Source organism: Neltuma alba, unplaced genomic scaffold (genome assembly GCF_004799145.2).
Source record: "Neltuma alba isolate B1F8T4 unplaced genomic scaffold, ASM479914v2 tig00012994_pilon, whole genome shotgun sequence".
NCBI classification, from domain to species: domain Eukaryota; kingdom Viridiplantae; phylum Streptophyta; class Magnoliopsida; order Fabales; family Fabaceae; genus Neltuma; species Neltuma alba.
The window spans coordinates 160,234-177,968 of record NW_021637346.1 but is presented as its reverse complement, the minus strand read 5'-3'; the positions used below and the strand labels follow the sequence as shown (position 1 = coordinate 177,968).

General features: G+C 40.1%; 2 protein-coding genes across 2 annotated transcripts; both read right to left on the bottom strand.

Annotated features, from left to right (window-relative positions):
* Window positions 1–4,092: 4,092 nt before the first annotated feature.
* On the bottom strand, window positions 4,093–6,488 carry LOC114733327 (uncharacterized). Its single transcript, XM_028920772.1, has 3 exons — window positions 6,136–6,488; window positions 4,436–6,025; window positions 4,093–4,321 (listed from the first exon to the last, which is right to left on the bottom strand). The coding sequence occupies exons 1-3, from the start codon at window positions 6,486–6,488 to the stop codon at window positions 4,093–4,095; spliced, it is 2,172 nt and encodes a 723-aa protein (XP_028776605.1).
* Window positions 6,489–9,365: 2,877 nt separating this feature from the next.
* Window positions 9,366–17,735, bottom strand: LOC114733323 (DNA-directed RNA polymerase II subunit 1). The gene is given in 16 exon segments (XM_028920768.1): window positions 9,366–10,007; window positions 10,111–10,164; window positions 10,363–10,434; window positions 10,721–10,947; window positions 10,949–12,981; window positions 12,984–13,800; window positions 13,891–14,149; window positions 14,483–14,769; window positions 14,859–15,194; window positions 15,278–15,419; window positions 15,510–15,730; window positions 15,863–16,024; window positions 16,189–16,347; window positions 16,428–16,727; window positions 17,236–17,499; window positions 17,652–17,735. Coding segments are annotated over 16 exon segments (5,520 nt in total). The 3' UTR covers window positions 9,366–9,904.

Sequence of the window (17,735 nt, the reverse complement as noted above, 5' to 3'; positions counted from 1 at the left end):
GAAAAAATTTGACTGGGCTTCCTTTGTGCTTGACGAGCTCAGTGAGGAAATTAAACGGTACAATAGGAGCAGTAAGGAAGGACAGACCGAGAGTGCCAGAGTCGTCGGAGGGTGCATCTACTTTTTATTGGTACTTGCATATTTCCTTACAAAATATGGCCTGTTGGATATGCTTTGAACATTAAACTGTTGATGTATTATGTAATTTGAGTTTTGAGTCATATTTTTTCTTTCTCTGCAGTTGCACTTCCTGCAAAGGTTCCCTCTACAGGGAGGTGAACCAAAAGACAAAGACGCCGTCACACATTGGGATGATAAGGCTGTGAAGAGGAGAATTGATGCGGAAAAGGAGAGTCGACATGGCATTTTCTACAGTCCACCCGCTGCTGAAGTGAATGAGTCAACACAACCGGGGAGCAGTACAAGTTTCCATCATCCGGTGAGTAATACCAATGTGATAATGTCTGTTGGTGAGACTTAATATCTGTTTGATGACATACATTTACAATGTGCAGGACATTAAGGAGTTTTGGCTCAATTTCAACACCACATTGAACAATGAGATGACCAAGATTCAAAACTTAGTTTGTGATGAATTAGTTAAGCTGGAAAATAAACTTCTTAACCGGGGAGGCAATGAAGAAGAAGGAAAAGAACACCACACTGAGGAGGATGAAAATGAGCGGCCACAACATGATGAAGTTATGACTGTAGAGAGCGGAGAAACACATGAAAGTGGTGACAAATTGCATGATGATGAACAGCAAGAAGAAGAAGAAGAAGAAGAAGAGGAAGATGAAGACGAGAACGACAATGTGAGAGAAGATGAAGCTGCAGATAAGGATACTGAAGATGAACAGGCAGCTCAAACGGAAGAAGGGAAAATGGTGGGCAAAGCAGTGCAGCTACCCACAAGGAGGTCAAGTAGACGTAAAGTCCCAGCAGTTAAATCTCCTTACATGTCTACTTATGGCAGAAAGGTGAAAATGAGTGAGAGGGATGCATTTTATACTGTGTGTACTGAGTGGTGTCAACCAGATGAGGCTCAAGAGTAAGTATAGTCAGTTATTATGGAAAAGACAGCCTGTGAATAATACTACTATGCAACACTGACTACTTATTTTCACTTTCATATTTGTTGTAGGGTCATGGTAGATATGTTTGGGCATTTGGCAACACGATCAGACCTACAAGCACTGGGTCCCAGAAGGTGGATAAGCAACAGGGTACGTGCACCTATTCAAGTTACATCAAAGTGGCCATATATGGAATGTGCCACAATTTTAATTTAATTTTCCTGCTCCTTTATTCTACAGATCATGACTCTGATTGCCCACACCTTGAACGCTGACCAACATGAGAGTGCCTCTGCGGTTAAAAGACACATATTTGATGCAGATTTCACGGTTAGTGCTATCCCCTGTTAATGGATCAATGCTTTAAATTGTGCAATAAAGTTATCGATACAGTTTCTTCACTGACAATTTGCATTGCTGTGCAATTTGCTGTTGTGATAGGCAAGGATGGTGCAGCAACACACAGCATGGCAAGTGGACAAACACCTGAAAGAACTACTTCCCCAACACGTGGGATACAATTTGGCTGAATGTGAATACATATTTGCACCTGTTGTGTTTGCACTGCATTGGTTTTGCTTTGTGTTTGAACCGAGCACACTAAAGTTTTATGTGCTGGACTCTCTGCGTGGTGGTGAGGATACAATGAAGCACCAAAAGAAGAAGAATAAGTCTGATCCAGCATTAAAGGGGCAGCAAATGATGGCGCAAACTTTTGTAAGTGGTGTAATTATTCTGCTACTTTTGTGTTGGACAACCATAGTATCCCCTGTGTGATAATCATCTGTAATTGTGTAGAGGGCACACTTCATTGAAATACTAAGGAGAGTGAAGCCTGAGCTGGAGGGGTTGGCCAACCCAGATTCAAACAATGACATCTTGTATCCCACGGTTCATGTTCAAGACAATACGTGAGTCTTTTGTTCACTGAAAGTTATTTGTCATAAATTATAATCGACATACATAAGGCAGCATAGTGATGTGTTCATTTTTTCAGTGATGATTGTGGGGTTCATGTCATCACATATCTAAGAGAGTGGCCCAACCCACAAGAGAAGGATGGAGTTCTATTCACCATGCCTTATTATACAGCAGTAGGTGTTGAATTATATATTAATGACATCATGCATTTGTGTCAACTTACTGAGAACAGTTGTTGTTGTCCCATAGGATCAATACACATCTATACGGTGTGAGCTATTGTGGTGGCTCGTGACGCATCAAAGAAACATCAAGTCAGATGCTGTTACCAAACACCTTGACCACATTAACAGACAACGCAAGAGAAAGCGATGACTGATCAAATTCCTACCTTGTAGTTTTTGCTGATAAGCACTGTAATTGTTGTTGTGAACACTTATGCGGACTAAAATGTTGTGCATACAAACGATGTTAATGAAGACTGTTTTGATGGATTCATATTATCACTACTTGTTTACTTTCATTAGATGTACGGTTAACAACACAAATTAGGGAATTTGCACCAAAAAAACAGGAATTAACACCAAATGTTCGTCCATTTCCAACTGAACAACCTACATCAGGGATTAGACCTTTGCACGAACGATTAGACAATTTGCAAGAGAGACAAATAAGTTAACAACAGAAATTAGAGCATTCACAAGTGTCGTTCATCTGCTGAACAACGTGTCCTCTTAAATATGCAAGTGCCCTCCTTCACCTGAATAAGGTGTCCATTTCCATGAGGAACTAGGGAATTTGCTACTCCGATACATATATTCACAACTGTAATCAGTCCATTTACATGTGCCGTCCTTGACCTGAACAGGGTGCGCATTTGCAAGGGGAACTAGGCAATTTGCTAAACACATACCTATATTCACACGTGGAATCAGTCCGTTCACATGTCGACTGGTCCAGCTGAAGCATGTGTCCGTGAGGGAACAAGTGCGGGAGAGCGCATTTGCAAGGGGAACTAGCCTATTTATAAAATACATACCTATATTCACACGTGGAATCCGTCCGTTCATATTGGCAAGGGGGACTAGCTAATTTGCAAGACACATACTTGGCTTCACATGTGGACTGATTCACCTGATGCATGCGTCTTCCTTAAGTGTGGGACAGCCCATTTACACGTGGGACTAGACAATTCGCACCATACATGCATATTTTCACAACTATAAATAATCCATTTGCATCTGACCTACTCGTACTGAAGGAGGTGTCCGTGGGTGAACAGCTGTGCAAGGGCCCATTTGCAAATGAGATTTGACAATTTGCCACATACATACATATATTTACAACTAAAAATAGTCCATTTGCATGCGGACTGATTCACCTGGAGAAGCTGTCCAAGTATGGTTTCTTATACCATTTGCAAGTGACATTAGACAATTGGCAACATACATATATATATTCACAACTGTAATCAGTCCATTTACATATGACGACCTTCACCCGAAGAAGCTGTCCGTCAGTGGACAGGCAGGGGAATCTCCGTTTGCAAGTGAGATTACACAATTTGCAACATACATACAAATATTTACAACTAAAAATAGTCCATTTGCATGCGGACTGATTCACCTGGAGAAGCTGTCCAAGTATGGTTTCTTATACCATTTGCAAGTGACATTAGACAATTGGCAACATACATATGTATATATTCACAACTGTAATCAGTCCATTTACATATGACGACCTTCACCCGAAGAAGCTGTCCGTCAGTGGACAGGCAGGGGAATCTCCGTTTGCAAGTGACATTACACAATTTGCAACATACATACAAATATTTACAACTAAAAATAGTCCATTCGCATGTGGACAGATTACAGCCTAACATATCCTGCGACAGCTATAGTCACCTACTGTCATGAAATTTTTCAACTATTGACACCACTATACAAAATATAATCGAACCCACCACCAAAAAATCAAAATGGGTTGTCATAGCTACTTCCCCAACAACTCAACAACTACATAGTGGGGCTCATTTATGTACAAAAGTAGCTGTGTGTTGAACCAAAAAAATAAAAGACCATTTTCAGCAACAAAGTCACCCAGGGTTCGGGTTAGTGCAAATCTTTCTAGTGTGACCAGCTTCACCACATCCTGAGCAATGATACGCTTTCTTCTGCTGGAATTGTGATTCAATCCTCCTACCTCTGGGTCTTCCAGCACGCCGAGTTGTCAATGGTGGTTGTAGGAAGATGGTGGACGAGTAATCTTCATATCGAAGGGAATCTGGCCTAGGGATGTCATGGGTCTCAACTGGAATCATGAGTCTGCCATAAATTTTCTTTTGGGCTGAGAGTAAAAAGCAATCCTCGACATATGCATATATATTACCATATACCTTCTTGATTGCAGCACACGCATGTGGGCAAGGTAGTCCTGACATTTGCCAACCTTTGCAGGTACATTCACGTAACACAAGATTTACCCGCACATCTAGGTTTCCCCATCTGACCCTAAAATTGTTCATTCCATAATTTTGCACATCCATTCTTTCTGATCTGGCCACATGATCCATCAACTTTTCCTCTATATTAGGTCCCACACCATTGCTCCAATTCGTCATGGCTTCTTTGCTGTGGTACATCTTGTTTGCCAATTTTTCCCTGTGCTCATGTATCAAGACAGCTATGTTGTGCTTCCTCTCACCAACAAGCCAAGCATTAAAGGATTCGGCTAGATTTGTTGTGATATTGTCCCACCTCTTGTAAGGAAATTTGCTTTGTGCCCAACGGTCAATGTCTCCATTTGTTTGAAGCCATTGTCCTAATTCTGGACAAAATGCCATTAGCTTTTCCATACTGCAATCAAAGTCTCTATCAAGTCTTGCGTATGCAATAGAATCAAGTAATTTTAGTGCAACTTCCTTTGTCTGTCCGCTGGTCCTCCTCTTTCCCCTGGTTATCTTCAAAAACTCAGCACTGTAATTCTCCTTCACATGACGGTAGCAAAAAGCATGTCGATCTCCTCCAAACACGGCTTGCACTGCACCTTTTATTGAGTTGTGTCTATCCGATACTATTGTCACTTCTAATGAGCCCGTAATATCCTTTATGTTACCAAGAAACCATGCCCAGTCATCAAGCGTCTCACCTCCAACAATCGCATATGCAAGTGGGAATAATTCATTATCCGCGTCATACGCTTGTGCTCCCAATAACGTTCCTTTGTACGGACCACTCAAGTGGCATCCATCCACATATAATACAGGTCTGCCACCTTTCAAAAACCCTTCTACACAGCAACCGTATGCAATAAATACAGCTTGAAATCTATTATCTGATGATGCAACCCACTTTGCTACCGTTTCTGGATCACTTTCCTTCAGCCTTTCACATATCCAAGGGATTAGCATATAAGACTCCTGCGGACAACCATGAATTTTTTCCAATGCTTTCTCTTTCGCCCTATATGCTTGTTGGTAGTTGAGCCTCAACCCATACTCTCTTTCCAAATCCCGTCTAATGTCATTTGGAGCTTTGTGCATGCAAGAAATCAACTCATCTATTATGACTGCTGAAGCAAGTTTGCACCTCTTTCTCTGAGGGACAACTAAGTTGTCTTGTGCATAATGCAAGTGTTCATAGTTAAATCTTCTCACAACTAGGAATCCATTATTCTCACCTACACCATATGCTGAAATTTCCCAGGGACAACCATCTACACAGCACTTCACAATCATCTTATGCCTATCATTCTTTACGTACCGGTAACCAAACTTGTGTGCAAGGCTATACTTATATAATGCCTCTCTAAAATGTTCAGCACTAACAAAGGTTTGCCCTCTTGACATCAACAAATCTGCCCACTTTGATGAATTCATCACCGCTATTGGGGTTGGCAACGTTTCCATACCTACACTTCCTATCAGTGTTGGCACATCTTGTACGGAAGATATGTTTATGTTGTCTGTGTCTAGATCCAATTCCATTGCAGATACTGACATTCCACAAGGGCCAACCAAATCATCTAACCTGCATAAACAAATACAGCTATTCAGTATTACAGTTCAATTTATCAAAATTGGACATATTCTTTCTTATCCTACACACAATCTTAATAAAACCAGTTGAGAACAACTTACTCTTGTACACTGTCCAGCTGTGACACTTGTGTGAAGTCTTTCTCATTCTCACAAACATAAACATGGCCACTACTATTGTTGTACTCAATTACTTGTCCAACACCAATATCGTCAACAAGATCCAAGAATGTATCCCGGTCAAAGCTAACTGTGTACTTCATTTTATATTCACGAGTCCCTGGCCACACATCATGAGCTACCATGCATTGTAGTTCTTCATATGTCATCCCTTCTCTAATCAATCTTCCAGTAATGATGCCCCCTTCATAAATGAATTTCCCTTCTGAGGTCTTTACAAAGTGCCCTCTAACATGAAAGATGCAAAATACTTGTTTCCTACTACTGCTAGCCATTTATCCTCTGCTGCTGCACATCATTCAAGTATGACACAACGTACGTTTACATCAGCAATTTGACAATTGACAACAAGAATTAGTATTTTCACAACATTATATTGCTTTTTCTCGCACACAATCAGAATTACCAAATTTACCATCGTACTATGTATTTTCACCATTCCTCTGCGCGTCTACCTGTCATATAACCCATTCCAGGCCACACACCCATTTCCCTTTCTTTTTCGCCTACCTATGTTCCTTCAGCAGTGCATTATTCTCAATATGCACCCACTTTTGAAAACATCACAAACACCACATCTTTAACAACTTAAAACAGCATCAGCATGAATTTCTCAAACCATAAAACCGTAAGATTTGCAACTCACTCCCAACCTACATGCCCATGCACTTAAATACTCATTTCTTCCTCATTCACCCATCACAACCCACCTGTGCTAACCGAATCACACCAACAAAACCGAAATTTTAACAACAAAATCTTACCTCCCACGCCAACCTGACGCTACTTCCAGAGAACACGCAACACTGTAGGGCACACTTGCGACTTCTCTCTCTTGCACCAACTCTAGCTTGGAGTCCGAAAGACGGCGGAGGGACGGACCGCAAAAGTGAAGCTCCGCCACTGCGTTTTCTCAGCTCATGGTTGTCAGCTATCTCCCTTCCGCACCGGCGCGCTGCATGGGAGAGGCAGGAAATAACGCCATCTCCTCCCTTTCCGTCTTTCTTCCGTCTTTTACACCCGCTGATAATATGTCTCATTTTCGGAGGAAATAAGTCTTCATTAGGGGCAGTGGCGTCATTTCGCTTGTGGAATTAATATCAGATTGGCCCCTTGGTCCTGCAGTGAGATTTCAGAATGTTTTGGGGGCTCTTTGAAATTTTTTGTCTTCTGCGGTCCTACAGTGAAATTTTCCCTATATTTAACGTTGTTACGTTTTCAATATTTGAACTGGAGACGTACACCACCAGATAGCTTTTCTCATTATTCTAATTGATTTCACAGTTTTTTTTTTTTTACTTTCTTTATCTCTCACGTTCATGACTCTTATTAGAATATGGGTATTTTTTTAAAAAAATAATATTATAATTTTTTGCATAATAATAACAAGTATCTAATTTAACTAATTATTTTAATTTATATGAATTAGTTACCTAAGTTTTATACTTATCAACTCATCAAGCAACAAATACTCCACTTATTCATTGATACTTGCTAATGGGGGGAATGAACCCGAATAATATTTATAGGGTGTTTGGATAGAGTCAAAATTATAATTTTAAAAATGTTTTTACAATGTACGAAGTAAATATATGAAGGAGTTTGTCTCGTTTTGCGAAAAAATATTTTTAAAAAGTACTTTTGGGTACTTCCAAACACCTCTTTATTTCAAACTTGTCAGATGTGTTGAGATGATCGCTAAAATTTTTTTTTTTAGGTGAAAAGAAGCCATTGAAATTGAATATTAAAGTTCAAGAACAGTAGCTAACTGCAAACCAACAAAAACAAATCAAGGACACGAGAAATTGGCACAAACAGACAGGAGTTAAAGCACTAGGGATTAGGAGTTAAATAAGCCACTGAAGGAAGCTCTATCAAATACAACCCAGCTGAGCATCTAAAATCTAAATACGGAACAGAAGCTTTTTTGTCCTCTGGATTATCACTTATATCCAATATGAAATTTAATAAATAAGCTTGTGAATGGTGCGCATTTTTATATATTACCCCTTCCATCTAATCATGAAGAGCAGATTTTAACGGTTGTGATGCTTCGTAATTAGTAATAATTAATAATATTTTTAAAAATACCCTTGAAAGATAAATAAAAAGGCTTGGCCTTTTCGACGGATCAATGTACAATCTTTCCCCTGCAGCTTGGTAAGATGGAAATGATGGGCATTTATGAAAGGTATAAGTGAAAAAAAAAATGAAATCAATTTTCAGACACAAATTAATTAATATTATTTGCTTTTTTAGTATACAAAAGTTTAGGTGAGTTAGGTCCTAGGACCTCACTAGAACCCGGACATGCTTTCGAGCTTAGAGAACGCTTACAAAGATATTCTTCCGGTCCTTAATATAAGACCTATTTAACTATTTTGATTAGATTAAAGAAGTTAGGTAAGTTAGTTAATTATAAGAAATGTAACACGTTTTTTCTAAAATATTATAATCATCTTTTTTAATACCCTCTCTTCCTCTTTTACTTAATTATGGTTGAGAGAGTATCCATAGGAGTAATTTAGAGAATATTGATAAATATAAAAAACGAGTCTTATATTTAGGACTAAAACCAACTCAACAATTGGGTCATATATTAAGGACCGGAGGAGTACTTACAGATCACTCACCAACAAAGTCTTCATATCGGCAGTGGGATTCGAATTCATGACTTTGTGAATTATGAACTGACTTCTTACTAACTAGATATTTTTCTCTGTTCGCGTGGGCGTGGGCCGAATGAAACCAATTTTTTTGTTTTTGGGCCTTAATAGTGGAAAACTTAGATTGAGTTCCAACTTCCAAAGGACCGGTGGAATAAAATGATTATTTATTTTTCATTTTCCATTCATGCGGTGTCCCACTTAATTTCATGTTCGCACACGCATGCAGGTTTTTATTATGCATGATGACGCATTTAACTGTAATTAATTAAAATACTGATAGATCCATAAAAAGTTCGCGTTAAAAAAGTTCCCATGCTAAAAAATATTGTCAACATAAATTTATCATGTTATTATCTAAAAGATAATATTTACATCAACTTTCTTACATTCATTATGTGTCTTATTTTTTAAAATATTAACATTCAATTTAACATTTTTTTTTTTTTTGGGGGGGCCAAGTTAACATACTGGTCTTATGGCGGCTAAAATCAGCAACAAAATATTGTCCTTTTAGGTGAAACTGATAAATATACAACATTCAATTTTGTTACAGATACAGCAAAACTCTCATTCAGCTACACATTTAAACCTTGCACTGACAATACTGTAATTATTCAGCGAGTACTAGTACACACTTCTGTCCGCACTCACATATTATAGGATCAAACAGACAAGTATGCATAGCAGCATGGGTCGCTTAGTCAGTAAAAATGTTGCCCAAAAATAAAAATGCCCTGATCAACGTGATATTTCCCAGCAACCAATGCTAAAGTAACATTATCATGCTCATCCCCTGAGGCTAAAGCTTGACAACATGGGAATGAAACATCCCAAAGGAACCCAGCAAGGCTTCAGTGTTCAATCCGCTGCGAGTGGCCTAAAGTGGCTTTTTAACATTGACAATTGCCAATTAGTCATGATATCTACATTCAACTGCAAATTGACCAATGATAATGAAACAAAATTCATAACTCAGTCAGTCAAATCTCACTTCAACACAGCTCTCTGAAGCAATTTATACCTCAGCGACTACTCCGATCATCCTTGTCACTAGTCTGGGGAGTGTACTGGCTGGTAGATGAAGGCGAGTACCCAGGTTGACTTGGTGAGTAGCCAGTACTGGGACTGCAGATTATCCCATAAAATCAACGTTATAAATCAATCATTTAATAGTTCTATATACCTGCGTGATCGTGACATTTGAAGAACAAAGTACAGAAATGCTCACCTGAATTGGGGAGAACTTGGGCTATAGTCCGGGCTTACACCAGAATTATATGGGCTAAAAAAGACAAAAACATGCATTGTTAAACATCAGATTTTGAACTAACCAACTCTCTTGTTTTCATGGCAGATTAAAGAGGGGTCTCGAACACCACCCTTGTTCTCAATACAGAGAATGCAGGATAAATAGCAACTTTCGTGTAGAATAATAAGCCAAATGCTTCAAAAACACAGATCATAAATGGAGTTAGCATACCTGCTAGGGCTGTATGTTGGGCTAGATGGTGAATAAGACGGAGATGTTGGCGAATATGATGGTGACGTGGGGCTGGATCAAACAAGAAGTTAGACAAACTACTCGGTGGAAAGCTCTAACACAGGATGCATTAGCAATTGATTTACATTTTATGATTTTTTTTTTTTGGGGGGGGGGGGGATACAGCATGGAAGAAAGGAAGGAAATGAAAAAAAATCAGTCAAATGGCTAACAATCAAACAACTAGAAAACAAGAGAAAAACCAATCATGTCATAGAATCGAGTCATCCTGCTATCCCTACAAGTTCTATTTAAACCACTCAGTATGAAATACTATATAAATCCAAAGATGGCTCACCTGTAATTTGGGGATGTAGGACTGTATGGACTTGACGGAGATATCCTTGGACTGCTTGGGGAATAAGCCAGTGACGGGCTGTATCTTGCTGACTGTGGATTGTAACTAGGGGAAGTGGGGCTATAACTTGGTGAGGTCGGACTGTAACTAGGTGATGTTGGACTGTAGCCAGGAGATGTGGGGCTATATGCTGGCGAAGTAGGGCTGTAGAGGGTGATGTGGGCTGTAGGAGGGTGATGTTGGGCTGTAGGATGGTGATGTTGGGCTGTACGATGGAGATGTTGGGCTGTACGATGGAGATGTTGGGCTGTATGAAGGTGAGGTAGGGCTGTACGCAGGGGAAGTGGGGCTGTAAGCTGGGGAGGTGGGGCTGTAGGCTGGGGAGGTGGGGCTGTAGCTTGGTGAGGTGGGGCTGTAGCTTGGTGAGGTGGGGCTGTAGCTTGGAGAGGTGGGGCTGTAGCTTGGAGAGGTGGGCGAATAAGAAGGGCTTGTAGGTGAATATGCAGGACTAGTTGGGCTATATCCTGGAGAGCTAGGACTGTAAGTAGGAGAGGTGGGACTGTAACCAGGTGACGTGGGACTATAACCAGGTGACGTGGGACTGTAGCCAGGTGACGTGGGACTGTAGCCAGGTGAGGATGGACTGTAACCTGGTGAGGATGGACTGTAACCAGGAGAAGAAGCTGGGGAGAATGCCATTCCACCAACATAAGGAGAAAACTGTGCATCAGTAGTAGGTGACAACCTCAGATTGGGACTCAACAAATAACTTGGTGACATCATGCCTTCATGATAAGGAGTTCCTGAGAAAGGCGATCTTGCAGGTGTCATGCCAAAATCAAGACCTTCCATGTAACTAGGTAGCTGGAGCTCAATAGCATTCTTCAGCATCTCGTCATTGAGATACAAGGCACAGCTTCCAGTTCCAATGGGGGCAAGCTGGCCTAACATAATATTTTCAGTGACACCCCTCAAGTAATCAGACTCGGCATATACTGCAGCATCAAGGAGAATATCCACCGTCTCTTCAAATGAGCACCTCATCATTGGTCCAGTGTCATTCCGATTAATGCCATGACGAGTTATTGCCATCAAATGGCCCCGATAAGTCATGGTATCACAAAGAATGGCCAGATGCCGGTAATTGACATAAGAGCCATCAAAAGATATTACAACACGTAACTCATCCAGAAGAGCACGACGAACTGCTTCAATACCTAGAACTTCAATCACTTCAATTAAGTGATTGCTTGTGGTCCTTGACGCATCAACATCTTCATGACACATCACAGCTAAAAGGTTGACACCTTCGGTATCAAGCATCCACTCATCATAAGGCCTGAAACCTTGTCCATCATCAAACTTCTGAATTTTAGTGTTTTTAATGAAAACTTTGTTAATGTCTGGGATGCCTCGTAAAGCCATTTCAGTCAGCATGTTGCTCTCTATTTTCTTCAGAAATACATCATCTTCAGCAGATTCATCCTGAATTTCTCCCTTGGAAGCTTCATCATTCATAATCCGGATGCGAAGTATAAGTTTTTCAGCATTGTCATCATTAAATATACAAGTTAAATCATCGTCAAATTCAAGGTTGATCTTTTCAGCAATGTCAGCCATGCTCAACTTCTTATCCACCATCATTTCACGATTTAATTCTATGCGAAGCAACCAAGGAGATATTTTCTCAGGGGAAACTTCTTCATCTGGCATTTCATAGTAGGATTTCACAAAATCAATATCCTCTTCGATAATTGTGCTCATTGGGTCTGGATCATACCATACTTCTGTGGCTTGCGTAACACTCCTAAGAGTAGTATATTCCAAGGCACATTGAACATTCTTTGCCTTCTCTTTAGTCTTATTGACCTCGGGTTTCAAGTAGACAGAGAGGGAAGGTGTTTTGATTCTCTTTGCTACATTAATGATTTCCCTCAACCTAGGAACACCAAGAGTAACGTTCTTCGCACTGACACCAGCATAGTGAAAGGTGTTCAGTGTCATTTGAGTGGCTGGCTCACCAATAGATTGAGCTGCAACACAACCGATCATTTCTCCAGGGGCTACAAGAGACTGTAAGAATCGAGACTCAATTTCCCCCACAACCCACTCAAATGCCTCACGAGAAAGCCTGTATTCTGCTAAGACCCTCTTACTAGCAAAAGTGCTACGGAGAAGAATGTTGAACAGGAGAGTTGCATTCTTTTGAGCTTCTTGACTCAAGAGATCTTCACCAGGAACAACCTTCAATCTCTCTTGAGCTTATCAATGGCTTCAACAATTTCCATAGGATGCATATCTGAAGGCCTTCGGAAATCCACCTTAAATGTCTTCTGAGCATTCCAGATCAGCCTCTTCAGATTAACAGGCAGAGGCAAAGAACTATCACCAGTAGTTGCTATCTCAGTTGCAAGCTGGTGTCTATCTGTTTCAAGCTTTTGAACTTCAGCCTCAAACACATTCCGGAATTCTCTTATGGTTTTCAAATCTTCTACAGGTTCTTCAAGCATATAATTAGGCTTCCAGTTTTCATCATCAAACTCATACCTGAAAGACTTGTCAAATTCTGACTTTTTCATTTTTAATGAATCCAACTTCTGTGTTTCTATCCAAACAGCATCCATACCATCTTCTCCATACAGAAATTGAATAACATCTCCCAATGAGTTCCTAACTGTACCATCATATTTAACCATAATATCCTCCATAGCCTTTACAAGTCTCCTCTGAATGTACCCAGTTTCAGAGGTCTTAACAGCAGTATCAATAAGACCTTCCCTCCCACCCATGGCATGAAAGAAGAACTCTTGAGGGGTTAGCCCACGAAGGTATGAGTTCTCCACAAAGCCACGGCTTTCAGGTCCATAATCATCCTTTGTAAAATGGGGCAATGTCCGGTCTATGAACCCATATGGTATCCGCTTGCCCTCAACATTCTGCTGGCCCACACAAGCAGTCATCTGAGATATGTTAATGAAACTTCCTTTTGAACCAGCTGTAACCATTGCTTTCAGATTATTGCTCTCAGACAAACTTTTCTGTGCACTATTTCCAGCATCATCACGAGCTTTATTCAGCGTCTAAGAGCATTCCACGGAGAATTAAAGAACATTAGGCTCAACAAAAGAAACAAGAAAATTTAATAAGGCAGTGCAATACAATGTGAGCACCTGGTTCACTCTATTTTCAAAGGATTCCATCATTGTTCGTCCAGGTTCAGCCTCCAACTTCTTGTCCTGTGCATCCCTAATAAGCCTTTTCACCTCCTCCTTAGCATTTGCAATAGTCTGATTAATAGTCTCCATAGTTGCCGCATCCGCAATGGTATCACCAATTCCAATGGTAAAACCATTCTGCAAAAGCCAGTAGTTAACAAGCCACTGAGTATGACCAAGGAATTTACGAGCAGCATCAGGGCCAACCTCCTCCCTATATTCAAAGCAGACAGTCAGTAAACAGAAGGAAGAATACAGGAAGATTTCACTGAAACAACCACTGCAAACCACACAAACTTCAACATTACTTCTACAAAAAACATTCCATGATACAACCAACAATCCTATTGGAAGATGGGCTTTCATCAACAGTCAACACCCCCAAACTCATAAAAAATGTTACCTGGGAAGTTCACCCAAAAAAAAAAAAATGTTTTCTCATTTCAAAAGAGGCCGTAGTTGTAGATATAGTCTTATTTGTTGTTGTATTCAGAAATAATTAAAGGTATAAATGCTATAGCAGTAATTACATACAGAAATTACATACCAAATGACATGTATAAGACTGCCAGTAGATGTTCCAAGCGTCTTTTTGCAAAGAGTTCCAGTAAGTAATTCCCCTTTCTCTATTCTGACAACCGTATCACCAGGAGTTACAAACCCAGTTTCCCCCTCTTGGTGCCAGCTTGAATATCTAATGAGATTTATTTGTTTTGGTATGATGAGATTAAAAACTTGCTTTCCAGTCCACAATGGTTCTGGCTTCAGTATTGCTGGAGCTGGGACCTTCCCATCAAAATCTTCCCACCACATCAAAATGTTCATAAAAACATCCTACAAAGAGTAGCTTTTAACATCTCCTGAATGGATCATACAATAACGATCAAGTAAAATGAAACAATAGAGAGTTGTCTAAATCAAACCTTTGTTATGAAGGTATCTCTCTTAGTGATTTTTCTGCATCCTAAAAGTGTATCTTGGACGATTCCCATGACTGGCCTATTCGACTGAGGTGACACAATGCACTTAGGCACCATCATGAGCTCCAACACCTCAGCTCTGGTTTCAAATGACTGAGGAACATGCATATTCATTTCATCCCCATCAAAATCAGCATTATATGGTGAAGTAACAGACAAGTTCAGCCGGAAAGTAGAATAAGGCATGATTTTGATTCTGTGCCCCATGATAGACATCTTATGAAGACTAGGCTGCCGGTTGAATAGGACAAAGTCTCCATCATTCAAATGACGCTCCACCTAAAATCACATCCTTAAAAGTTGTAAGAAAACAGCGAGAGCAAAATTTAATTTAAAAATTAGCCATAGTTCCAAAACAATGCCTTGTATCCAAGCTCCAAATGGTGATCACTACTTTTCTTCAAATATCGAAGATCAAGCCTTTGTCCATCATCTCGAATGATGTACTTGGCACCAGTTTTTCCAGGCGGAGGATGGGGTCCATATTCCACGAGTTCCTTCAACCTGTTTTTTTTTTTTTAATTCCCAATAAATTTTAGTCAAGAACTATAAAGGTTAAATATGTGTCAAGCAACAACAATCATATAATTTAACCTTTCAATGTTATAAGGAGTCACTGTCTCAGGGTATGTAAGATTTAGAGCAATACTCCACGGCACTCCCAATTCATCAATGTTAATTGTCGGATCTGGTGTAATTACTGTTCGTGCAGAAAAATCTACTCTCTTCCCCATCAAGTTACCCCTAATCCGGCCTTCTTTTGCCTTAAGCCTGCTACATATTGATTTGATAGGCCTACCTGATCTTTGTGTAGCCTATAAGAAAACACACATTGAATTTAAAAAAGAATATATCACCCCCATACATTGTAAAATACAACAAAGGTTCAAGTTAGCATAAAATGTACCACTAATCAGAAATAAATGCCTATGAATAAACAATTATACCCTTGGCAGCCCAGGCAATTCATTATCAAAATATGTAGCGATGTGAAACTGCAGCAACTGGGCAAACTCAGAAATGATATGTGCAGGCGATCCATTTCTCTCCTGTCTCTTCAAATTCTCATTGTGCCTGATGATCATCGCCAGCTGATGAGTCAAATCATCCTACAGAAGACAGAGAAATAGTCAGCATCAACAGATTGCAGAAAAAATTACAGTTGGCCAGTAAATGTCATCAGTAATCACTGGCAGTAGCCAGCAGGCAAAGAAAATCAACGACAACAAAAAACACTGTTGATTTTGTTTCTAAAAAAAAAAAAGTTACTTGCCTCACTCCTAGAGGAAGTGTCCATCATTACAGAAGGTCTCACAGGTGGTGGAGGAATTGGAAGAACTTGTAAAATCATCCAATCAGGACGGGCATACTTAGGATCCAAACCCAACAATTGGCAGTCTTCATCACTAATCCTTTTCAAAACACCAAGAACCTTCAACAGATTCAACAAGTCGTTATCAACACATATTCTGCAGCAATGGACCTATAAGCTCTATAGGTTCAAATCATTACCCGTTCTGCGGTAAGAGTCTGTTTCCTTTCCACAGGTTCAGGAAGTTGTTCCTGGTCATCACTTTTCTTCCTTTGAGCCTTGTACTCCGCAATCATTTTCATACCCTCAATGGTGAGCTTTGGTTGTTGGGCACCACAGCCACCACGACTTTTTTTAACTGGTTTCTCAGCGTCTTGAGCATGAACATCAATCTCATCACCACCTTCACATTTGGTTTTGTTTTTACACGCATCCAAAATCTTTTTCAGCCTATTTTTGGGATTCCTTATCCTCAAAGCTTGCTTAAATTTATGATCTTCCTATAGAATAAACAACCAAATTAAGACTTGCAGCATGGTTAACAGTTTTCTGCACTTAAAACAGAGAAGATCAAATAAGAAAACACAACAAAATCCTGTCACGATGAAAGTCCAATCAACAAAAACATCAACAGTTATATTATAGTGCCATAAACCATCCATGAAGAATCAACCGACCCAAAGGAAAGACAACAACTTAAACTTCCATGATCAAGCGTGAGAAGAAGAAAAAAATGGGCTTCCTAAGTGGATGCTTGTCCAGCAGCTTCATACAAAAATGACGTGTTCGGCCAACAAAATAACGATGTACTTGATGCACATGACTAAGAGCTGACAAACATGGAAACGACCTCAGATGTGTTCGACGATATAAGTCTAATTTGCTGACATTTTGTGCAGTAAACACTAAGTGCAGATCGAGAATCTTTTATGGAATTCAAATTCCCATCCAAAAATATAAAGTAGCTGTACCAAATCCGCTTGATACTTCGCGAAGGAAAGCAATTACCTCATCGGCTAGAATCTTAGAGCAGTTGAAGCAAACGCAACGCATAATAGTGAGCACAGTCTTTATGAACCCAATATGAAACATAGGCTTCGCAAGCTCCAGGTGCCCAAAGTGGCCCGGGCACTCGGCCATGTTCGCTGTACAGGTTTCGCACTTCATCTTCCTATCAATGGTACCAAGCCGAGGGTCACTCAATCCTCCAATCTTCGGCTTGCCCCTCTCCGTTGTCTCTCCATGTTCAATCTGCACTACAGACATTTGTCTCTGCGCAAACCAAACCAAGTAACAATAAGTTCAGAAACTTCCTTTACAACCACACAAATCAATCAAGAACTGAGGCCTAGTGAAAAATTCTAATTCTCATTTCCATCGGTTTCCAAGAAAACTTGAGAAGTAGATATAGTAGCGAGAATTACGATCTCATCGGGGCTGAGTATGCCGAACTGAACCAAACGAACTTTAGCGACCTCAGCCGGCGAGTATGGGAACCGTATATCCAT